This window comes from Melanostigma gelatinosum (genome assembly GCF_949748355.1).
Source record: "Melanostigma gelatinosum genome assembly, chromosome: 19".
In the NCBI taxonomy this organism is placed as follows: Eukaryota; Metazoa; Chordata; class Actinopteri; order Perciformes; family Zoarcidae; genus Melanostigma; species Melanostigma gelatinosum.
In genome coordinates this window covers 4,427,151-4,453,374 of record NC_136652.1, presented here as the reverse complement: position 1 = coordinate 4,453,374, position 26,224 = coordinate 4,427,151, and the positions used below count along the sequence as shown (strand labels likewise).

General features: G+C 45.2%; 1 protein-coding gene across 1 annotated transcript; it reads right to left on the bottom strand.

The window, feature by feature from the left end:
- Positions 1-4,522: 4,522 nt before the first annotated feature.
- Positions 4,523-5,491, bottom strand: LOC306793481 (trace amine-associated receptor 4-like; the record flags this gene model as incomplete). Its single annotated transcript, XM_079291127.1, has 1 exon — positions 4,523-5,491. The coding sequence occupies one exon, from the start codon at positions 5,489-5,491 to the stop codon at positions 4,523-4,525; it is 969 nt and encodes a 322-aa protein (XP_079147253.1).
- Between the last annotated feature and the right edge of the window lie 20,733 nt (positions 5,492-26,224).

The following is a 26,224-nucleotide window of genomic DNA, read 5'->3' as shown; positions in this document are numbered from 1 at the left end:
AATCCTGCCTCCTGGTCCCGCCAGTTGATGTGGGTGGAGTATGCCCATAACACCCTGACCAGCTCTGCCACAGGCTTGTCACTTATGGGTTCCAGCCACCTCTGTTCCCTGCATTAGAAAAGGAGGTATCCTGCCCATCTGTCCAGACATTCATCCCCCGCTTCCGGCAGACCTGGGCTAGGGCCCGAGCAACCGACCATAAAAACCTTGAGTACATCCACACAGCAAGAGACTCAATTCCCGACAGGCCAGGTGATCATTATTTTTCACTGTACAGCAGCTAATCGACACCGCACTCCAGCCCCTATCTACCAGGTGGGTCAGAAGGTGTGGTTGTCAACCCGGGACCTACCTTTGCGGGTTGAGTCTAAGAAGCTGGACCCACGGTTCATCGGGCCGTTCGAAATTGAGAGGATCATCAACCCGGCGGCAGTAAGGCTCAAGCTCCCCAAATCCATGCGCATCCACCCCACATTCCATGTATCCAAGGTCAAACCGGTCCTGGAGAGTCCCTTGGTGCCGGCTGCCCCACCTCCTCGCCTCATTGAAGGAGGTCCGGTCTACTCAGTTCATCACTTGCTGCGCTCCTGCCGCTGGGGGCGAGGGCTTCAGGTCGACTGGGAGGGATACGGTCCGGAGGAGAGGCAATGGGTTCCGGCTCGGAACATCTGCGACCCCCGACTCATCACCAGGTTTCATAGGCAGCACCCAGAACAACCGTCTAGGACCAAGACGACTGCCAGGAACACCCAGCAGGTTCCCGGTACAGACTATAAGGGTCCTTCATCTGGGCGCAACCCTACCACCAGAACCCCTCCACCCACCCGGCTGGGGACTCTGACTCTGCGGCCTCGGAGAAGTTCTAACCCTCCTCCTGGCCCCCACCGTCTTGCCTTGGGAGACGTTTTGTTTTTGGGACTTCCGGAGCCGGCCCTTGAGGGGGGGGGGGGGAGTTCTGTCACAGCTCTGCCATTACTATCCAGTTTTTTCCACCTCTCACTCACCTAATCAGTTCATTCAGTGCACCTTTCAGTGACACTCACCTCATCAGCTCATTACTCTCACCTGGTCACTCTGTCTCCTCCACTATTTAAACCCCTCCCTCACACACACTCACTGCCAGATTGTTCTCCACTTCCATGCAAGGCTTTCCCGCGTACACCCTTGGACTGATTCCCCGTTACCGACCCTGCCTGTTTTGGACGACCTTGCCTTGCCTCTGCCCGGTAACTCACTCAGCCTTCTGTCCCCGACCACGAGAACCAGCCCCTGTTTTCCTGAAAATATTCTTCCTGTTGTGGGTGCAGAGGAAAATAAAGTTTGAGTCAAACTATCCCTGGTGTTTGTCGTACTGCTCCTGGGACCTTACTACACCCATTACAAGAGGGACTATATCCTGTATATCTTGCCTGGCGTGAGAAAGCCATGGTTTTCCTCAGTAAGAGTTGGAAAGCCTTGCTAGGAAGAGGGATGTCAAGAATATTAAACCTGCTGCACCCACGACCCATAAGCAGAAGATGATGGATGGATGGATGGATGGATCTAAAATGTTTGCAATCAGTTGACTGTCTTCTCTCCCTAAAGGTTTTGATGTAGCTTCTTTATTGGGCCACTTTCAGATGCGGTATTCCTTCCTGTTTGAATAAACGTTTGCTGGTATCACTTCCAAGTATGAAGTGAATGGCATCATATTAATGAAAATGCTAAGTTTTTAAGCCTGATTGGCTGGCTACACTTAGGATATTATTGCCTATAGAGTCCAATTGAGGGTGTGGACTGTGTGAGTTAAAACTAGACATCATCTTCATAAGGGACTTAATCCAAAACGTTATCTGTCTGTCTCTCTACCCTGAAGCATTGTGCTGATCAGCTGTCTCCGGTGTTTACAGACATCAACACCTCATTGTGGGACATGTCACGTACCAGCCTGCTTCAAGGCCTCCACCATCATCCCCGTCCCCAAAAAACCAAGGATCACAGGACTTAATGACTACAGGCCCGTCGTCCTAACCTCTGTGGTTGTGAAGTATTTTGAGCGCCTTGTCCTGTCAGCTCCATCACCAAGAAGGCTCAGCAGAGGATGTACTTCCTGAGGCAGCTGAAGAAATTCAACCTGCCAAAGACAATGATGGTGCACTTCTACACATCCATCATTGAGTCCATCCTCTGCTCCTCCATCATGGTCTGGTACTCTGCAGCCACTGCCAAGGACAGGCTGCAGCGCATCATTCGCTCTCCCGAGAGGGTGATTGGCTGCAATCTGCCATCCCTCCAAGACTTCAAGGACCCTGAAGCGAGCAAGAAAGATTGTAGCCGACACCTCTCAAAAGTGCTACACAGATTTATTTTACCTGACAAAGAGGTGATCAGTTTCATTCTGAAAAGTCAGCTTTTAAGTCCGGTTTTAAAACCAACATGGCTCCAGTTTGCACCCTCTACTTTTTCTACTCTGTTTACTGGCAGATTACAGCCATACGAAGCCTATAGCGTCAACTTCTAACAAAACTTCAATGTAGTCTAGTTCAGGGGTTCTTAACCTTTTTGACCTCAGGGCCCAACTTTTCAAGTACAAAGTGTCCCGGGGCCCACTCTGACTATATGCATCAAAAGTGTCAGACAACCTGTAGGTCATACAGAAACAGAGCAGTGGGCCTTTGGAGTCAGTAAAAATTTAAGATTTTTGTCCGCATAAAATAAAAAAGTATTTTCAGGATAAATAACTGCCGGTGGCTGTATCTGTACAGGTAAAGGACAGTATAGGGCTGTAACTACACTATCAGTGAACAACTGCCTCAAATTTGAAGAAGATTGGACAAAGTATGACCATTCTACAGTGTTTCTTCATGAAGAGATCCAGGCGGAGCTCTAAAAGGACATTTGGAGACCCAAATGGACACATGGTAACCACATGATATTCTGACACACTAAAGGTGTTTCTCCCTTTATATTTTGATATTATATTATTTTCCTTTTATTATTAGCCTTTGCAAATTGCAAAAACTATGTATATATGGCCAAAGACATGGTGTGTGAGTAGCGGACTTGCTGTGCTTAATGGCTGCGACCGAGCGCACGAACGAGAATGAGAATAGCTCAGTTACGCAAACGTTGGTTGACAGCTTATGGAAGAGGAATATACGGTTTGTACTATAAGTACTAGTGTTTTCTGAAGGCAGTAGCTCCATGGTAACATCCGCTAGCACGTTGTCGGGTCTGTAATGTGTCTTTTTCTGTCGAAATGCTGCAAGATACGACTTGCAGCGGTTATGGCGACTTTCGACAGTGTGTGTGTGTGGGCTCCTTTTGTGGAGAAACCATAAGAAATGAAAGAAAATCGATGATTTCTTAGCAAGGATGAGGATTTTGGGCATGCTGGGATACCAAACACGGACATGTTTTGTGACGTATTTGCGCAAACAAGCCGTAGGAACGGAAGGGGAGGGGATCGAGGATGCCGGTGTTGAACAGGCAAAACCCTTGTTAAATAAATAAGATGATACAATGTGATGATCACAAAGACATTTATTATCATGTGTATGGAAACCTGCATACACAACAAGAAGCCCAACAGACTTTCCCACGAGCGTTGGATGTTTCATCGCTTGGTGTCGCTTTATTTTTGAAGACTCCAGAGCTTTGTTTGACAGCATTAGCCCACATTCCACACACTGATCTCTGGTGTCTTAAATTGATAACCTATGCGGTCCCATGGCCCACAGGTGCAAAACTGAAAGTTTTTCGCGGCCCTCTAGGTGGCTAGGTGGCCCTATGGTTAAGAATCACTGGTCTTGTTTATTCACTCCAAACCAGTTGATGGAATCGTGCCTTCCTGTACTTTTTTTGGTGACAAAATTTAGCTTCAAAGTTGCCAGACAATCGAATGGCAACAAGTCTACTCTCGGAGGCAGGCTTTGGAAACACCTGCCTGACGAGGTCTTTGGAACTTCTTTGGAAAGCAATTTGCAAACCAAACTCTACTAAAGTCTTCAAAATCACAACGTTGTGTATTTCATGTTGTAACAGTAATTAATCAATGGAATTATGTTGTTCACATCCTCTTTTATTATCATTAAAGAGCTGAATAATTATTATAAAACGTTATAAAGGATTTATTCAAAGTCATTTTTCTTTCTTTCAATCTTTTTAATTTCAGTTGACACAGGTTACATGCCACTCACAAACAGAACAGCTCACAACATGCCTGCCAACCACACAAACAACCAATCCCAGACACAAAAAAAAAGAGTAGATACTCATGAACATTGTGAACCAAGCTCCCTGGGCGTCGCCAGAACCCTTTACAAAAACCTCCCTCCTACACACATCCACTTTCCGGCCGACACATTTTAAATATAAAGTAGTTTTTATACTTTTATCTTAGGTACAGTACAGTCTATAGTATAGTGTGTGTATAGACTGTGCATACATATTTGTGTATGTTTTTTCATGTGGATGTTTCATACATTTTCATCATAGACACAATACACAATACATACTGTATTTCAGCACAGCTAACCATTAATTAGAGTAGTTTTGAGTTTGTAAAATCACCCTGAATTATTTTTCCAGAAATTATCATTCTGAAAGCTGATCTAAACCAGCTGTAAAACAAACCATAAATAAACGGATTGAGCATAGAATTTGACAGTGCAAGCCAATTAAGTAATTCAAACAAAGAAAGCGGCACATAAACATGACTGAAAGAAAGAACGGTCGTAAGAAAAAAAGGAAGCCAAGACAGAAAAAAAGTCCCCATCACAATAGCCAGAGTTTTGGTGGCCTTTCTCTCCATCTTACTGACAGTGGCCCCACACTTTGTTCTCTGACGGGTTGTGTTCTGGATGCTGCGTGCCTGTCTCTGTGCCACAAGGAAAATCTTTAGGTAGATAAACAGCATTACAATCGCTGGGAGGTAAAATGAGAAAATAAGTCCGAAAATGTTTGCCATTAAGGCACATTTTTCTTGGTTTATTCCTAAAAGTATGAAGCTGATTCCAATCACAGCAGGAGCCCCCCAGCTCACCAAGATCATGATCACAACAACATGATTATTTATCTTAGCTCTGTATGTCAGAGGCTGACACACAGCATAATATCGGTCAAGAGAAATACAACACAAGTTTAGAATAGAAGATATGCACAGTAATACATCAAAGGTGCTCCGTACTTTACAAAATAAATCTTCATAGTACAAGCATGACGTTCTAGAGAATTCCATGGTGAGAGGAAAGACTAAAAGCCCAACAAGTAGGTCAGCCACAGCAAGAGAGAGTATGAGGTAGTTTGTAGAAGTGTGGAGCTGTTTGAAGTAAGTGATGGAGATTATTACAAGCATGTTTCCACATACAGTTATAGCAGATAATGAGCCAAGGAAAATATGAAACAATACACATATTGCAGAAGGGTTGCTCGTTAGTACGTAAGAGACATCTATCTTATAGCAGGGATGTATCTCAGTAAGCACATTAGTCCTGTTGATGCTGATATCCATGTCCAAGCTAATGTGTTCCTGTCATTCAGTTATCCACACACATTATCAAAAATAAGATTGCGAAATATTCAGTTCTAAGCATTTGATTGACAAAATATTATGTTCAGTATTAATGCACAATTCAAATGTTAGTTTTATTTTATACTAGGTCTTCATACATTTTCACACCATACCTATTGAACCTGTAAATAAAATATATTCATTTACTGTTAAATAATATGCGCTATACTTGTAAAGCTTATATTGTGGAGTTGTGAGGTCACTATAAGTAGGTAAAAAACGCCGAATGGGGCATTCCGTCACCCGTTCGTACGATAGAAACAGATACAGTGGCCCTGAAAGAAACACTTGCTTAAACCACCAGATTAGGGCGGAAACTGCCATCTTAGAGTAGGAGAAGAGCTCTTTTTATCTATTCACACAGAGACTTCGAAATAGTTTAGAACTGCACCCTTTTTCAGCACCTTAAGTGTTAACAATATGCTGTACATCAACATTTCACACACACTGACGTTCCAGAGAAGGCGGGTTCCGGACGTGAGCCATTGTGGGTGACGTTGCCCAGTGCTCCATCAGGCCATTTGAATGCTAGAAACAAATCCGCCTCTGCTTTGAATTTGACCAGTGGCTCCACAAGGAGTACCAGAATGGACACGCCTGCGCACTCTGTATAAGCACCCTTAGGTTTCACTTTTGCACCTTTTGCCTTTGGTTAGGGTCCGTGCACGTTTAACTGCTGGACATAATACTTCTGTCACAAATAAATGTTATTGCTTGAATTGAGCTAAACGCCTCGATCTCAGTCTGTTCACTCGATCTTCATTCACAACAAACCCTCCAGAAACACATCAGTATAGAAGTCATTGATTACTGTGGCACTCTGCCAGAGTTAGATTTAATATTTATGAATTCCTGTCTCATTACTATAATTAATGCAAAGCTCACTTGTCCAATCAAACTTAGGATACAGTGTCCTGTGAAACGCCAAGCAACAAAAAAGGTAACAACTTGCTGAGTGTGTGTGTGTGTGTGTGTATCAAGAATGCTAAAGTAATATTTGTATTGATGCAAAACAAAATATATTATCATGAACTTTCCCCTTTTCTATGGACCAAAACAGTCCATGGCTGAGCAAATATTCCATTTTCAGTCTGATTCCATCCTAAGGTCAGATAACACAACACAAAGGTTGGGGCCAAGTTGTATTGTACCATTTTCTTGATCATGTTTCATCCTACTTAAGTTTGTCAGTGTTATGTCACCTTACATGGTAATTCATGATTCATCATCATTTTGTATGAAGATCTTACGTTTTTGTAATATGTTGATTCCCTGTTAGCCATGGCAAGGTGCTGATGCAGCTGCATTATTTGGCCATTTTCAGGCAGGGTATTCCTTGTTAAATGTCATTTTCTCATTTGAATAATGTAGTGTAGTAGCATTTCCAAGTCTGAATTGAATGGCATCACGTCAATGACAATCCTGTGGCATGCTCAAATTAATACTGCACTGTAATGTATTCTGATCGCATCATTTGTAGGGGACCGAAGAGACTTATTGAATACTGGGTTTGGGACTGCACTAAATGATGTTCTGAAAGACAGACTGGTGTGTGGCAATAACAACACTAGAGCTTCATTTTGTCATGAATGGATGAATGAATGAATTTTATTTATATAGCGCTTTTCACAGACAGTAGTATCACAAAGTGCTTAACAGAGCAGACATTTACAAGCATAAAAAACACAATGTGACCCTAGGGTCAATAAATTATCTACACAGAGAAAATTAAAAAATTAAAGAATAAAATAAAAAATAAAATAAAAATGTAAAACATATTTTAAGAGCAGGTCTAGGACATGGGTTTACTTTTACACAAACGCCAGCCTAAACAGGTGGGTTTTGAGCTGGCTTTTAAAAGTATCCACAGTATCTGCGAGGCGCAGAGTTGCAGGCAGAGCATTCCAGAGCCTCGGGGCCACTGCCTCAAAGGCTCGGTCACCACGGCTCTTAAATCGTGTGCGTGGGACTGACAGAAGACCTAGAGCGTTTGACCTGAGAGTGCGGGCGGGTGAATAGGGGCGAAGTAGATCAGCTACATAAGCCGGAGCCTGACCGTGAAGTGCTCTGTAAGTGATCGTGAGAATTTTAAAGTGTATCCTACATGCTACAGGAAGCCAGTGGAGAGATCGGAGTACGGGGGTGATGTGAGACCGTCGATTTGTCCTGGTGAGTAATCTGGCGGCAGCGTTTTGGATGACCTGCAGACGGTTAAGAGCAGATGCACTGAGTGATGTGAAAAGTGAGTTGCAGTAGTCAATGCGTGAAGAGATAAATGTGTGTATGATCATTTCTAATTCTAATTCTAATTTGTCATGCGCTTCTATTGGAAGCGCATGACAAAATGAAGCTCTAGCGTAACTTCGCTCACGAAGACTATACTCTTGCATGCCTAAGCCCGTAGTTTATTTCTCATACATCTGCCATTCAATCGTCACGCATGCTCCCTCATTATTTCCTTGCTGTCATTTTTTGGGGCTGTCAATCATGATATCAGCTGTTTAGATCAGCTGGTCTCTTCTATCCAACAGCACAACGCAACAATGACATTGTTAGCCTATCATCTTGTTGCTGTCTCTTTTAAATATGATTGTCTGTCTACCTTCAGTACGTTCATGCTGCTGTTACGCACCCCTCCCCATCGCAGCCCAGTCTTCGCAGATTCATCCGCTTCTTCAACTCATCACTCTATCAGTCTAATCAACAGAAGGAGGTACTTGGCCAGGAAATGCAGCAGCACCAGGCAGTCCAGACAGAGCCAATGAAACATAAGAGGTGCAACCCCTAAGCAGGGAGATGATGGGGAAAAGGAAGACTATGCTCAAATGCTGTACAATCTGGGTGATGAATCGAGAGGGGAGCCATACAGAGAAGAATTACAAACAGCAGACCATAACACCGCCCCACCAGACCTAGTTTAAATCTTTTCTGACAATGCTCAATTATTACCACAGGCTCTTGCCCAATTTCTCCACCATGCTGTGGCCACTACATGAGCTCTTCAGGAAGGGAGCCGCATGGAGATGGGGAAGCAAAGCATTTAAGGCTGCCAAAATGTGCCTTTAGTGGGAGCAGTTGTTAGTGCACTTTGATGACACAAAGATGCATTACCTTATAGTGTCAGAGCAGTTTTATCCCAACAGTTTCCAGACGCCACTGACAGACCAATCGGATACATGTTATGTTACATGTTATGCTTGACATAAAAAACACTGGCTATCATTGCCAGCCTGATATGAAATTCCACCATAATCATACGCATACACAATTGTGTCCGACTAGAAACCACTACTGGGCCTCTTGGGAGAGAATAAGGGCATCCGACAACTTGTGGCAAGGTGGTAATGCTCATGGAGCACATGAATAGCACACCACTTCAAGTAAAACAGGACGGCATTCTGTCCAGAGTACATTAGTGGCTGTTGTAGAGCTCCTGCACACTCCTGGCCCACAGTGTGTATACACCCAGAAATGCAGCCATGCGTGTGTTAACACGCATGGTGCATCCTACAGGGAAGTATGTTGATAATACAGCCACAAGGACGATAGACTATGATAGGAGAATCTGATGCTTATCCAGGGGTGCATAGAATGAAAACATTGGCGTTAGTGGTGCGCAGATGTCATGCATGTCAGTCCAATCAAGCCACCTCAGAAACAGCTTCACTATTGATGCTTTCTCAAAGTGGATTGAGGCAAACCGAATGCAGTCTATAACTTCATCCATGACAGTGGAGAAATTGAGAAGCATCTCTGCCCCCCCATGTTCTCCTAGCAGTCCTAGTCAGTGATAATAGGCCCAGCCTGGTCAGTGCAGTGTTCAACACCTTCCTGAAAATAAATAGCATAAAGCATGTACCAACAGCACCATGCCACCCATCCTCAACGGGTGTGCGGTGCGTGTGTTCAAGGATGGACGAATAAAGATGGGGGAGGGCAGTGTGGAACCAAAGCTAACCAGGTTCCCGGTTACGTACTGATCAACCCCATAGACCACAACCGGAGCCATGTCTGCTGATCTGCTCATGAATCAAAGGATTTGGACCCAGCTGGATCTGGTGCATCCTTCACTACCTGAAAAGGTTGGGCAGAATCAAGCCAGACAAAAAGAGTACCATGATAAGCATGGTAGAGACATAATGTTCACAGAGTCCAACTCAGTCTATGTTAAAGGGTACTCTGACCGGAAGTAGATTCCCACAACACTCATTGTGAGTAGAATCTTGCTCCAGGACACTCTGACTAAGGCTCCATCCTAACTAATACGTTTTAAAACAGAGTTTTCCGTCCACACAGGCGTTTCAGCATTGTTTTCAAAATGATCTACATCCATACTACAACGCTTGAAAATGAATATCACTATTCACGTACACGGGCATGCGGGTTGGTGCCGGTGTAAACAGGAAGTAGATTGGTTGCTAAATTTAAAAAATACGACAGAGTAAAAAAGTACTCTTTAAAAATGAAAGATTGTGTTTGATACTTAAGATCTTCCTCTATAAACTCAAACAGACACATTTCGTGGAAAGTTTTAGATGTTTTATTTTTCAGACATAGTTACAGCACTGTGGGTCTTTCTCTATCTCTCTCTCACACATCAAATTGACTTTAAAATCAACACTTACACATAATGGTTTACTACAGCGGTTCCCAAACTTTTTAGGCCGTGCACCCCCTTCTACATCACGACCGGGTCCGCGCACCCCCCCCCCCTTAATGAAAAAAAAGAAGCAACAGAGCATAACAGCATCCTCATCCAGGAGGATGAGGATGCTGAGGCGGCCAGAGTCAGCAGCAATGAGGAGATCGTTGATGATCTTAATGAGGGCGGTCTCCGTGCTGTGTTGGAGTCTGAAGCCGGATTGTAGGGGCTCATAGAGCTCATGGTTGGACATGTGGAGATGGAGTTGGCCGGCGACTACTCTTTCCAGAGTCTTACTGAGGAAGGGGAGGTTGGAGATCGGCCGGTGGTTGTGGAGGTCATCAATGTCCAGGCCAGGCTTTTTGAGGATGGGGGTGACTGAGGCAGTTTTGAAGCTGGTAGGGACAATACCAGATGCCAAAGAAGCGTTGATGATGTCCACCATGTAGGGGCAGAGGGTGGGTAAGCAGTCCTTGACCAGGGCTGTAGGCATGGGGTCCAGGGAGCAGGTGGACGTCTTGGCCGAGCTGACCAACTTGGCCAGTTGGGGAGCATCCACAGGGGAGAAGGAGGAGAGGTCACAAAGGGAGAGGTGCGGCGCTGAGGGGGCGTTGCCAGGTGGCTGAAGTGCGGGTGGAGGGGGAGGGGCTGGTGTCAGGAGCTGCTGGTGGATGGAGTCGACTTTCGCCTGGAAGAAGTCGAGGAATTTGGAGCAGAGATCGGGAGCACCAGAGGGATGGGGGGCGTCAATGGGGCGGAGTAGGCGGTTGATGGTGGAGAACAATGATCGAGGGTTGCTTTGCTGGGCACCGATCAAACGAGAGTAGTATACTGTTTTGGCCTGAGAGAGAGCTTCCTTGTAGGTTTCCACATGGTCACGAAAGGCCAGGAGGTGGACCGTGAGGCCAGTTTTTTTAGAAAGCCTCTCCAGCTGGCGACCAGAGGCCTTCATGCTGCGGAGTTCGGAAGTGAACCAGGGGGCAGGGCGGGTGAAGGAAACAGTCCGGGTTTTGATGGGGGCGAGAGAGTTGAGACTGAGGGATAAGGCAGCGTTGTAGTGGGCTACCAGGCCGTCCACGGTGGAGTCGGAGGGAGCCGAGGCCATGTGGGTAGCTATCAGGTTGGATAGGGCTGGTGCACTCACAGTCTTGATGTTCCTAAACATGATGGTGCGTTTAGGATGCTGCCTGGGCAGGGAGACAGGAACAGTGAAGAGGATGGCGTGATGGTCAGATACAGCCAGGTCCAGACGCTGTAGGTCGGGGGTGGTGGGCCGGCAGAGCACACCAGGTCCAGTGTGTGGCCTTTGTTGTGGGTGGGACCCTTGACATGTTGCTTGATGCTGAAACAGTCCAGGAGTGACAGGAATTCAGTAGCAAACTTGCAGTTGCTGGAGTCCACATGAATGTTGAAATCGCCAAGCAGGAAAATTGATGGAGACATGGAGAAGAGAGAGGTGAGCAACTCAGAAAGCTCAGACAGGAAGGTAGTGGAGGCTTTAGGTGGGCGGTAGATGAGGGCGACCAGGAGCGGAGCAGACCCAGCCAGTTTGAAGACAACACACTCGAATGAGGAGGTTGTAGGTACTGGGAGCTCTTTGACCAGGATGCCGGCTCGGTGGATAACAGCCAGTCCACCGCCACGACCCAGGAAGCGGGGCAGCATTTGACACTGTCTCCCATACCATCCTCCTCAACCGCCTATCTGACCTTCTAGGGGTCACTGGCACCGCCCTCTCCTGGTTTTCATCCTACCTCCATAACAGGGAACAGTTTGTTTCCATCAACGGCTCTATTTCCCCCCTAGCCCCAGTCAATCATGGCGTGCCCCAAGGCTCTGTGCTTGGCCCCCTCCTCTTTACCATCTACATGCTCCCCCTCGGCAAGATCATCCGCCATCATGGACTGAACTTCCACTGCTATGCTGATGACACTCAAATCTATCTCAGTACTACTCCATCCTCCCAGTTCCCCCCTCAGTCCCTTGTCAACTGCCTGCATGAAATAAAAACCTGGATGTCATCAAATCTCCTCAAACTCAACACCAAGAAGACAGAGCTCATGGTTGTGGCACCCAAGGCGCTGCTCCGGAAGGTTGGTGACTTCATCCTCGAGGTTGACGGCTGCTCCATCTCCCCATCTCCTGAAGTCCGCAACCTGGGTGTCATCCTGGACTCCACCCTTTCCTTCGAGTCCCACATCAAGTCCGTCACCAAAACTGCCTTTTTCCATCTCCGGAACATTGCCAGACTCCGACCGTCACTCTCGGAGTCTGTTGCTGAAACCCTGGTCCATGCATTTGTCACCTCCCGCTTGGACTACTGCAATGGTGTCCTGTTCGGGGTACCCAACAAATCCCTGGACAGGCTCCAGTATGTACAAAACTCTGCCGCCAGGGTTCTCACGCACACAAAGCCCTGGCAGCACATCACCCCCACCCTCATCAACCTCCACTGGCTCCCAGTCAAGTCCCGCATCTCATACAAGATCCTCCTCCTCACCTACAAGTCCCTCCATGCCCATGCCCCCCAGTACCTATCGGACCTCCTCCGCCCACATGCCCCTCCCCGGAACCTGCGGTCTCCAGACTCTGGCCTGCTTGCCACCACCCGCACCAAACTGCGAACCTTCGGGGACAGAGCTTTCAGTGTGGCAGCCCCCACCCTCTGGAACTCTCTCCCTGCGGTGATCCGCAACATCTCCACTCTGGACGCCTTCAAAAGGGCCCTCAAGTCCCATCTGTTCGCCAAGGCTTTCGGCCCCTAGTTTACTTGTTCTGTTTTTCTGACTGTTTGTCTAAACTGTTTTTGTCTAAACTGTTACTCTTGTAAAGCGGCCTTGGGTCCCCTGAAAGGCGCTATATAAATTAAAGTTATTATTATTATTATTATAAAAATCGGACCAATGAGAGAACAGTTTGCTCACGCGTGGCGTTTGTTTACAATATTTAGTCCGCTGTTAAATGTTGCAGTGTGAACACAAACCGGACAAAGGGGCAACTGCAACGTTGTATCATATTAATCCCTGAATCAGAACAAAGCAAACGAACTACGGGTGCGAAAACGCCCTGAAACACTGCAACAAAGTTTCAATAAATTTCAGTTACACAAGGCATCACTTTTAAAGAGCAATACGGATGGCGAGGACACACACACAGATTCAGAGGCAGATTATCACATTTAATTTACAATTAATGACCGACTAATGTAGCCAGGATGTCTTCGGACAAAGCATCGAGGCGGCGCGACACAGTGTTGTTGGACACCGGGATCACGTCCAACTTGTTTGCTTCTCTCTCACCAATCATACATTCCACCATCTCTCTGGCAGCTGGCAAGCACACGTCTTCGGCGATTGTGTGCGGTAGCCCCTTTCTCGCTATTCTGTAACTGACCAGATATGAAGCCCGTAGTGCGTCATTTATAGACCCAACACATGAATGAGACTGCAGTTGTTTTTGGCTGTTTTGTAACTCCTCCAATTTCAATTTAAAATATGTAAGGGGCTTTTGACTTGCACTGGCATGCTTGGTGTTCAGGTGGTGACGTAAATAAGAGGGCTTCAGACTGTTAGCCAGAACCTCGCTGCACACCACGCAGGTCTCCTCCGTCTCATCTTCCTCTGACTCTGGCTCGATTTCTTCTCCCGGTCTCTCCCCAACGCACCTCTCCATTCCCCTCGCCTCTGATTCCTCTTTCTCTCTGTCTGTCCCTCTCCTCTTTTACGACTGATAGCTTCAGATGTCCCACTTGACAGTTTCCCCGATTTCAGCCAGTTTAGCATATTTAAATTAATGTTGCTGAATGCATGAAGTTCGCTGTTAGCTGAGGTTAGCTGCACAAGCTAGGCTGGCTAGTGTGTACGACTGGCGGCAGGCGCAAGACTGCCGGAAGGAGCTCAAGTGCATTTATTAAATTGTACGTTTTTAATTTTAAATCTTACAAAGGGGATTTTTATAATTCATGTTTTTATTTCGTGAAAAATCCCACTTTTTAAATTAAAATTACATTTTTTTTAAATATTTAATATTATTACACCATCAGACCGCCATTACACTTTTCCTCTTGCGCACCCCCTAGAGGCAGCTCGCGCACCCCCAGGTCTCACTCGTTTCATTGTTTCTGTTCTCACTCGTAGCTCTGCTGGTGGCTGAAGTCTCTGTCCTACTGGAGAGCAATTCATGTTTTGCTCCTCTATAGTTTATGTTTGTGGACTTCACAATAATTGTGCAGAACAAAATAAGCATGAATAAGGAAAGTCTTCCGTTTTGTGTCCGTCCTCCTCAAAGCCGCTAACCGTGACTTCAGACTGTCGTTCCGTAGGGCTGATAATGCCTCTGGACACGCCGCTCGCTAATCGTTCCATTAACAGCTGCTTCTTCTGCAAAAATGCAGACTTTAACTGAACAACAGCTGCTAGTAAAGACAGCAAGGTCAGCAACACCTGTAATCAGTTGTCCATGTTGAATGAACCATGTTTGTTATTGGAGGCACGCTATGCTAAACTACCTTACAAGGAAAACCAACAGCAGCACACACACCACAAACTATTCCCGCAGAGTTTAGGCAGCGATTCCCTACTGATTGGAACAGGGCTAAAGGTATATTTATAGCCGTGGATATGAGACCCTACTCTGGAGTGGAAAACGCAGGCCGTAAGAACATGCCTAATGTTATTGAGCCCCGTGACACTACTCCTTCACAAGCCCATTTCGCCAGACCATAATTCCTGCTTTGTAAAAGAAAACAAATGCTAAAACAGAGAGTCAAATGACCAAAGCACCTGCTGTTCCTCTAACAGACGGACGTACATCACAAAGCTACCTGACTAACGACACATTACCTCACAACTGAATGGGAGATGAAGAGCCATGTTCTTCAGACACACCCCCTTGAGAGTCTCATCAGCGAGGATTTGGCCCAAGAGATGACAGAATCAGTGGCAACTGAATCAGTTATTATTAAATATAAAAAAATCAAGGACTTTTTTCTGGCATTTCTGCTTTTCTGCTGTATTGAAAATGTACCGAAACGTGCCAATTAGTCACCTATCATAACAACTGAAATTAATGAGAGAGAAACTGAAAAGCTGGAAAAGTTAAGAAAGAAGCAGGTGTTATGTCAAAGGCTGTTCCCCGTCGAATAGTGTTTCCCTCCTGTGAAAATGACAGCGCCCCCTCTTGGTGCTTCAAGTATAAACAGTATTCGAAACAACATTCGAACCTGATCATCCGCCTGGACGATAATAATCAGGAGAATGCTTCGCTATCATTCAATGATGCACAAAAAAACCCCAAAGAGAGCCGACAGGGATTTACGTTTGAGCAGCCAGGGAACCCACACTGTGTCCTGTCACTACATTGCCATTTTACCTCAAGAAACTACACAAACAATCTTGCTTAAGATAACAATGTAGCGTTAGCTAGCTTGCATGTTTTTATTTGTAGCCCAAAATGCTCACGTTTCTTTAGGCATGTTGTCAATTGCTAGAGAAATAATTCTTAAAATGTAATTCATTAAATAACATAAAAAGGCTGTTTTTAAATATACTACAATATGGTGTTAAAGTAAAAGACATTGGTTGTATCATTATGCAGGTCAAGCTTTCGATAGGATAGAATGGCCATACGTAGTCCATGTCCTTGCTAATTTTGGACTTTCTGAGAACTTCAGTCAAACAGACAAAGGTGCTTTATGCTGCTCCAAAAGCCTCTGTAATTACAAACAGCAAATGGTCTCCCATCTTTCCACTTGAACGAAGCCCTGCACAGGGCTGCCGCTACCTTTACTCATAGCATTAGCAATAGAGCCTCTTGCAGAGGCCATCCGTACTGATCCTGATATTAGGGCTATTCAAACAGGGGCCAAGCGGCACGAAATATCATTGTATGCTGATGACATATTACTCTATGTAAGTATCTTAACTGAGTTACTAGATACAAGATTAACTACGCAAAATCTAAAGCAATATTTCTCTCCAAGCAGGATCCTTGTGCACCCACAGATGCTTCTACATTCCGATGGTCTCCATTAGGATCTACTTATTTATCCACATCACCATCTCTCTACCTGATTTGTATATGGTGACTTTCACATAATCATATATTCCGCTTGAAATGGAATGGGAGAATGATTTTGGTGTAGAAATTAAAGATAGGATGGTATGATATGTGGCTGAACCAGTCTGGCTGTTTAACCGCTAATAGAACGAAGGAACTTTAAGATAAATCATTGGCTACATATTGCCCTGTGATAGTCTGGCGACCTGTCCACAGTGAACCCTGCCTTCGTCCCAATGTCACCCTCCCCCAGTTTTGGTTAACGGATGGAGGGATAGACTACATATTACCCCAGGGAGATGCAATGAAATTAACCCAGATCTATTCAAGTTTTGTATTAACTGCAAGATAACAGAAGGCTCATATGCTAACCATTTTATGAGAATGTATATATACTAGTGCTGGGCAAGTTAACGCAGTTTAAAAAAAATTATTAAGCAGACCTTTTTAACACAAGAACCGGGCAGCGAGCGGTGAACAGCTGTGTTTGTGTGGCGTCTCTTCATTCTGCTGCCGCTCTCCTCCCCCCCACCGGGTGACACGCCAGATCCGGAACCGTCGGTCCCTCCTGTCTCACACACGCCTGATCGTCTCGTCACATGATCAAACGTGACGATATCAAAATACATGTTGTCGTGTTTTTAAATGAACATATAAGCACGTGAGAACAAACTGCTGGAACTCTTTATGAGCATAACTTCCTCATGCACGTTACTGCCACGGTACAGACGACAGGTTCCATGCGTCACCTATATTCCCGTGGGTCCTAAGTCCCTCCATGTACAGCTTCTTATCAGCCTCTATGGACTGTTGGGGTCTGACCATATGGCTTCAACATGTGCTGTGAACAAAGAGAATCAGGCCTTCACTTTTTCAAGCAAAGGTTTCATCCTGATTTGTAGTTCGATGAGAGCAAACCTCTGAAGAATTTCACACTAGGGTGTGAATTCCCCCCCCCCCCCAAAAAAACTATGGTTCCTGAAGTCACCTGAATGCACCGCTGCAATCTCATTGGCCGAGGGCCAAGAGACCCCAGGACCCCTGTGGTTCAACCACTGTTCTACAAAACCGCCTGCAGTACACACCTCATTGCTTTTTCCCTTCGACCTCCGTCGGACAGGGAACACACAACGCTCTCTTCGCCCGGACCTTCGTCCTGGACACATGAAGACACATCGGCCTCTCCTCCCCCCTCCAGCACGACGGAGGCCACGAGGAAGCTGCGGCCTTCACCCCTCATCAAACCCTGACAGGCCACGAGCCATTTCGCTGGTCGAAACAGCCGTGTTTTCTTTTTCTGAGTAAAGGCCCACTCAGCCCGCGTAACGAATCCGCATCTGCGATCCGTTCTCCACTTTTCCCCCCTTTTTTTGTGCACAAACCGGCACAGAGGAGCCCGACGAAACCTCGCTTCTCTCGTGACCGATGATTCCCGGTAAGACGCGCAGACACGCCGTCTCATCCGAAGTTAACTGTCCTCCCTGCAGCGAGTACAGATCGGACCTGCGTTTGCTCCAGAGCCACGCCAACGGACCAAAACAGCGCCGGCAAAGCCGCGTTGCAAGCAAGCTCCCCCTGCCCCTTCCTGACGAGGAAAACGGACAACTTCCCCACGAACACTTTTCCGTTGCAACGAAGCATCGACAAGTAAGGTTCATGGTATCTGGGCATAGCTTAGCTTAAATTAACTTAAGTTTAATTCAAGCCATTCATTTATATGTTGATATTCCCGTGTTTAAGTTACTGTCGCGTGATATCGAGATATTGCGCAACTCCTTACGGACCAGAGAAGCTCCGTTGCATTGTGTATTAACTGCTATGACTGTTTGCTTGGGATTTATTTTGAGTTATTTCATTTCGTTCTGTTTATTTCTCTCTTCATTAACTCGACTCTGTGAGTGAGCTGAGGTGCGTGGCTTATCACGGCATAAGTTACCGGCAGTTCAAAGACGACAGCGGTATACTTATGCGTGATAGAACCAGCAACCTCAGGCTCCCTACAACATCGCACGCTCGTATGATGCACGTCGAGTTCTCGCTCCTTTTCCTTTTCTTCCTCCTCTCACGTAATACGCACACACAGCTCCTATCTCTGCCCCTGGGGGAAGCCCCGTTCAAACGATTGCCTCACAACACATGTGTGCATCGGCACATGTGATTACATACAGCAGTCTCACCGCCATTTTGTCCGAGTCACTCGACTCCGCCATCTGGTGGTAGTTTAGTTGTAGTATCGTAAGGCCCCTCCCCTTTTGGCCCGCGTCACTCGACGCCGCCATCTTTGTAGTCTTTAGCTGTAGCTTAAAGACTCTCCTTTACACACACACACACACACACAGACATACACCCTCATCCATTTTATTCATTCTTTAGTTTAGGCATATAAAATTGTATGATAACGTTTGTTGGTTGCAATATTAATTGATTTGATCATTTATTATTTTGATTTAATAAACTCTGTTATACTTTAAGGAGCAGTCGTCTGTGATTACTTGTGCATATGTATTTGATAAGACTGTATGTAGTAGTCTGCTCGAATTCAACCCTTCACTGTCACTGAATGTGTAGTCGCACCCGACTATTGACATTATGAGTGACTACTAATTATGAGACTTAGTTTTATCGTTTGGTTATTGGTCCCTGTTCGCAGGGTGGTGCCCCGTTGTTATTAATAATCATTAATAATTGTTACATACATTAATAATTCTATTGATGTCAAGAATTCAGTTTCTTAAATGCTGATAACCCAAACACGCTCCTTTACGTTCCCAACAGTACCAACGTACATAACAAATACCACAGATATTGCGGTAATCAGCGTTGCATATGTGTCTGATCAAAAAAAGCAAAAAAGAAACGATTCATTTGTATAATTTGCTTAGTGTTTTTAAAGTTTTGTTTGTGATATGTATAATAAGCATATCATTTAGTTATCGCTACTGAGAATTTAACAAACATAAAAAACATGACGTAGATAGGTTTGCCGTTTTCAAGAAGTATATTTCAAATTGCATCTATTACACACATGAAGATAAAGTTGTGAACACCGGCTGAATATCTATCATCAGAATCACAACTGTATTTGAACTGCTACTGTGTAAAGGGAATACTGCTGTTAACAAGAACCTTATTTGTTTAAAGTGTTTGCAAACCAAATGTTATTGCACTTTTGTTCATATAGGCAGTACTTTTAAAATAAAAGTGCGCAATACACTACTTTTGAATTCATTATTTAACTGTGCGCATAACAATGCGATTAATTGCGATTACAAATTGTAATCGTTGCCCAGCACTAATATGTACAAATTACTTTGGACCTGATTGTTTCCGGACAATAACAACAAGGCTCTGTGGTCTGGTGTGGGGAATGTTTTATTTTCAATGTACTGTGTTTGTACACTGCTGTTCTGTAATGTCACTGTCTTTTTCATTTGGTAAATGACATGAACCGTAAACCTGACGATGTTTAATAAAAACTTATTTTTATTGTATTGTTGTTTATTTCATTTGTATTAACCTTGAAAAGTTGAATGTATGTTGATCCAAATGCTCACTTGTTTGTTATGATAATAGTGCCTCCAGTTAGATGATGTGATGTAACAGCCTTCAATTAGAGGTGTGAATGTACGTCATGGTTGCTGGTCCCTGGGCCACACACACACACCTACACACACACACACACACACACATTCTCTCTTCTTGGCAGCATCATCTCACCTCTTCAACCTGGGGCCTTATTGTTTTCCAGCAATAACAAAACGAATTGAGCAAAACAATTTTGTGGCCTCCTAATGATCTGAATAATGACATAATAAACTCAGTCCAATTAAATGAGGACCAAGAAACATACAAGAAATCTGAGTTTGCCCTCCCTATAGTCTAGGGCAGCGGTTCCCAAACTTTTTAGGTCACGCACCCCCTTCTACATCCCAACCGGGTTCACGCACCCCCAATCCCCCACACCTCAAAAAAGAAAAAAAGCAACAGAGCCTATTGATAGCCGCATAAAAATCGGACCAATGAGAGAACAGTTTGCTGTCGCGTGGTGTTTGTTTACAAGATAAAAAACACAAAATAGACTAAAAATCTTCCTGCACCGTGCCTTCGAAAAGGTAACAGACGTACACCAGAAGATTGGCCAGATTGACCACATCTGTAGACTCGTCTACTTGCAGAGAGTAAACCTCACTCTTCTTCACGCGACCGACTAATGTAGCCAGGATGTCTTCGGACAAAGCATCGATGCCGCGCGACAGTGTTGTTGGACACCGGGATCACGTCCAACTTGTTTGCTTCTCTCTCACCAATCATACATTCCATCATCTCTTTGGCAGCTGGCAAGCACACGTCTTCGGCGATTGTGTGAGGTAGCCCCTTTCTTGCTGTTCTGTGACCAGATATGAAGCACGTAGTGTGTTTTTTGTAGACCCAACACATGAATGAGACTGCAGTTGTGTTTGGCTGTTTTGTAACTCCTCCAATTTCGATATCAAAAATGTAAGGGGCTTTTGACTTGCACTGGCATGCTTGGTGTTCAGGTGGTGACGTAAATAAGAGGGTTTCAGACAGCTGTTAGCCAGAACCTCACTGCACACCACGCACTGTGGCTTTGGGCAATCTGCATTGCCAATCCAAGTGAAGCCCAAACACAGATCATTTTCATCATATTTCCTCTTTTTTCACCTTGACTCCGCGATGGGCCGATGTGCTCCCCATTTGTCTGTGCTATCCCTTCCTCCTTTTCGGTCTCCTCCGTCTCATCTTTCTCTGACTCCTGCTCGATTTCTTCTCCCGGTCTCTCCCCAACGCACCTCTCCGTTCCTCTCGCCTCCGATTCCTCTCTCTCTCTGTCTGTCCCTCTCCTCTTTTATGACTGATAGCTTCAGATGTCCCACCTGACAGATTCCCCGATTTCAGCCAGTTTAGCATATGCATGAATGTTGCTGAATGGATGAAGTTAGCTGTTAGCTGATGTTAGCTGCACAAGCTAGGCTGGCTAGTGTGTACGTAAAAGACTGGCGGCAGGAGCTGAAGTGCATTTATTTATTAAATTGCAAGTTTTTAATTTAAAATTTAAAACTTACAAAGGGGATTTTTAGAATTCATGTTTTTATTTTGCGAAAAATCCCACTTACATTTTTTTAAATTATATTTAATATTATTACACCATTACATTTTTCCTCTCGCGCACCCCCTAGAGCAGTGGTTCTCAAATTGTGGGGAGCGCCCCACAAATGCAGAATTATTCTTTTTTTTAAAGTAATTAATAAATACATGGCGAAATGCCTGTACTTTCGTGTAAATGTTTAAGTCACGCCGTTAACAGGTTACACTTGTGCATGCGCGACGGCCATGATCCTTGGCGACTCACATGTGTGGCTTAGTGTTCAAAATGAAGCGACATTTGGCAGGCGGGAACAGAAAAGCAACCGCAAGCGATGCATCCGAGACGAACAGCAAGCAGCCAAGAACATATGATGACGCCTATCTTGCTCTGGGTGGATGCTCTGGGTGGCACATTTTATTTGTTTTTGTCTGATGGTGTAATCTGGTTGACTTAAAAGTGATTGCAATTTTCTTTATTCTATTATTTGAAAAAGCACAGATGGAGGAGTCACAAAATGTTATTTCAATAAAAATTCAACATAGACCATTTTGTTACAATTTTGTTGGGGCGGTGGGGCATGAACATTTTTCTTCCTCCAAAGTGGGGAGCGACAGAAAAAGTTTGAGAACCACTGCCCTGGAGGCAGCTCGCGCACCTCCACACTTTGGGAATCCCTAGTCTAGGGAATACATTCTGTTTACTCACTGAATACTGAATTTCCAGCCAGAAGTTCTCTTATGAAGTTTTCTTATATGTAAAATGTATGATTCAGAATACATACAATGCTTCTATTTGCATCATGGTGTTATGTGACTGCATACCCAGATAACAGAAAAATAACAGATATATTATTCGTTCCCGGATTGTTTATAATGGGGAACCTTTACTTTAGTAGAGGGTACTCTGGCATAAAAGTTAACCCCCAATTTTGGAGCCTATATAGTAGCTATAATACTTCCTTATAGATGGATAAATTATGCTGCACATTTGTTCAACAATATACAAGTCACTCCACAGTAAAAGTCAAAAGGGTCATTGACGATCTAGGAAACAAAATCAGGGATTTGGAGCACAGTCTATTCACTCACACCAGCACAGACACTCACAGGCTTCAACAGAAGAAACGACAACTAGGTTAATTTCGACGAGAACGAGCTAAAGGAGCTTTGGTTAGGTCAAGGTTCACCAATGTTAGGGACATGGATGCTCCTACCTCCTACTTCTTCAATCTGGAGAAGTCTGTCTCTCGGACCAAACAAATGGTGTGTCTCCGCCTCCCTGATGGTAAGATGATGACTGACCCGATTGAAAAAAAGACAACATGCCGTAAGCTTTTACAGCACCCTCTTCAGTAAGGAGGACAACCACAGAGAGAGTGTTGACGAGCTGCTTCAGGACCTTCCTCAGCTGGGCCCCGAGAGCTGACTGCTGCTGTGCGTCAGATGGCTGCTGGTAGAGCTCCTGGACTGGATGGACTGCCTGCGGACTTATATCAACACTTCTGGAAGTGTTTGGGAGCCGACCTGTGGGAGATGCTGCAGGAGTGTTCGCAGACAGGCCTGTTACCGACATCATATCGGCATGCAGTACTATCACTGTTACCAAAAAAACAAGATTTGTCCTCGCTGAAGAACTGGAGACCAGTGGCGTTGTTATGCACAGACTATAAACTTATTTCCAAGGTGCTTACCAACCGGCTTAAAAACTTTCTAGAGTCTATAATCCACAGAGACCAGTCTTACTGCGTACCGGACAGATCCATCATGAGAGACTTGTTGGATCTTTGTAAACTGTACAATATTGATGTTGGTGTTATAACATCAGATCAGGAGAAGGCTTTTGATAGGGTTTATCATGGTTTTCTTTTTTCCACTTTAAGAGCATTTGGTTTTGGTGAAGGGTTTGTGTCACTGTTGGGTATGATGTACAAGGAAGCTACTTGTCTGGTGAAGGTGGGCAGCATGCTGAGCTGTCCAGTTCAGCTCCAGAGAGGCATCAGACAGGGATGTCCTATCTTTGGACAGCTCTTTTCAGATCAGAAACCGTTTATTGCCATTGTATGTTGAACATACAAGGAATTTGACATGACGGGAGTTCCATTGCTGAGTTCCATTGCCATTGAGCCTCATCTGAACAGGTTAAGATCCCGTCTATCAGGACTCATGTTACCTGGGCTGCCTCAGCGCCACTCGCTGGTGGTGTCAGCATATGCTGATGACATTTATGTGTTCATCAAAGATCAGAGGGATATCAAGTTCCTAGGTAGCAGTTTATATTTGTTTGAGAGGGCATCTTCAGCAAAGGTAAACTGGGAGAAAAGTATGGAGCGAGTGTGTACCAGACTGTCTAAATGGAAATGGCTGCTACCTCAGCTCTCTTACAGGGGGATGGTCCTAATTGTCAATAACTTGGTTGCCTCGACTCTTTGGCACAGACTGGTAGTCCTACCTCCACCACAGGGCCTGATTGAAGAAATCTAGAGGGCAGTTGACTGTCTTACAGGCGTGGCAGGTTTTTACATTCTATCGAAGAGCTGTGACGACACCGGGGATGTGGCTCTTTGAGTGAGCCGCTGTTAGGAAGCAGCTATGGTGGGTATGGTAAGCAAACAATTGACAAGCATGGTCAATATTTGCATATTTATAGATGAATTTATCGATGAATACACTATGGGACAAATGGTGTGTTCTCACCCACTTTGTCACACCCCCCCCCCCTTATGATGTTACTCATCAGAGTCACGGGACAGGAAGTCAGCGATGACATTCGTGTGTCCTGGTCTATACTCGATCTGAAAATGATAAGGCTGGAGAGACAAGTACCATCTGGTAATTCTAGCATTAGTGTCTTTCATGTTGTGGATCCACCGCAATGCACGATGGTCAGACTCAAGCACAAACTCTTTGCCAATCAGGTAGTATTGTCCAATGTGAGTAAGTGTCCAATGCCCATTTAATAGCTAGAGCTTCCTTTTCCACTGTTGAGTACCTCATTTCCCTTGGGAAGAGTTTCCGGCTGATGTACTGCACAGGCAACTGGTTTCCATCCTGCCCTTGCAATAGCACTGCTCTGAGACCTACTCCAGAAGCATCTGTCTGGACAGTAAAGGGTAGAGTGAAATCTGGACACTGCAAAACCGGTTCTTGACACACAGTTTTTCAAGTCTTTGAAAGCATTCTCAGTTTCTTGAGTCCATTTAACCTTTATTGGGCTGGATTTGCGAGTCATATCAGTTAGTACAGCAGATCTCGATGAAAAGTTTGGGATAAGTCTGCGATACCAACCTACTAACCCCAAGAATGATCGTAGCCTCCTTTTGGTGTTAGGTGGTTGTGCAGCTGCAATCGCTTCAACCTTCCCTACCTGAGGACGGATGCCTCCACCTCCAATCACATAACCGAGGTACTGGACCTCTGGATTAGCAATGTGACACTTCTTGGCATTGATGACCAGACCAGCACTGTGGATGAGTTGAAAGACATCGGCAAGATGTTGAACATGCTCCTCCCATGTTCGGCTGAAGATAACGATGTCATCAATGTACGCTGCTGCATAGTCCTCTGCTCCTCTCAAAACTTCATCAACCAATCTTTGAAATGTTGCTGGTGCACCGTGTAAACCAAAGGGCATCATTCTGAATCTGAACAGCCATTTCCCAAGCGCTCAATCAGTTCATCAACCCTTGGCATTGGATAGGAATCAAAGGCAGACACAGCATTTAACTTTGAAAAGTTAATACAGAATCTCAGCTTAGGGTCATCCTTCTTTGGAACCAACACCACAGGGCTACACCACTCACTACGAGAAGGCTCGATGATTCCTGTAGCCAGCATCTCCTCCACGTCTTGCTTCAGTTCTGGAACAAGTCTGGCTGGAATGCGACAGGTGGTGTCCCTGATTGGCCGCTGTTCTGGTGAATGCAGACGAATTTGATGGTCAATGAGGTTTGTACAACCTGGCTTTAGACTGAAGAGCCCTTTTTGCATGTGGGCCTGTAGTTCCCAGCGTTTTTCTGCCGTAAGATGACTCAGATCTGGAAACACTGGAGTCTCAGTTGAAGTGGGAAAATACTGCTCCTGAAGTTCTTCCTCATCAACCACTGTGCGTGCCCACATGGTTAAAGACTGCTCTGGTTGGTCTACCCACTCTTTTACAAGGTTTACGTGAAAGACTTGATGCTTTTTCTGACGGTCTGGTAACAGGAGTTCATACCTAACAGGGCCAGCCTTTTTTGTAATCTTGTATGGCCCCTGCCACTTGGCAAGGAGACCACTGTCAGACGTTGGCAGCAATAAAATAACTTTCTGGCCCTCCTGGAAAACTCTCCTCTTAGAAGCTTGATCATAACTCTTCTTTTGTCGCTGCTGTGCTTGAACCAGATTGGCAAGCTCCTGAAATTGGTCCAGTTTGTCTCTCATCTTCAGGACATACGAGAGCTCACTGCACTGCTGTTGTGGCATCGGACCCTCCCAGGCATCCTTCAAGACATCCATTGGACCCCTCACTGAATGTCCATAGAGCAGCTGGAAAGGTGAAAACCCTGTAGATGCTTGTGGGACCTCTCTGTATGCAAACAGCAAGAATGGCAGCCATCGGTCCCAGTCTGACCCTGAGTCATTCACAAACTTCTTCAGCATAGACTTGAGGGTTTTGTTAAAACGCTCCACGAGGCCATCTGTTTGTGGATGGTAGGGACTGGTCTTTACACCCTGAATTCCCAGCATACTGTACACCTCTTTTAGTACGTGTGAGGTGAAGTTGGTGCCTTGGTCTGTGATGATCTCCTTTGGGATTCTGACTCTGGAAAACAGCTGAATGAGGCAGATGAATGAGGCAGAACAGCAACACCACTGCACTGGCAAAGAAG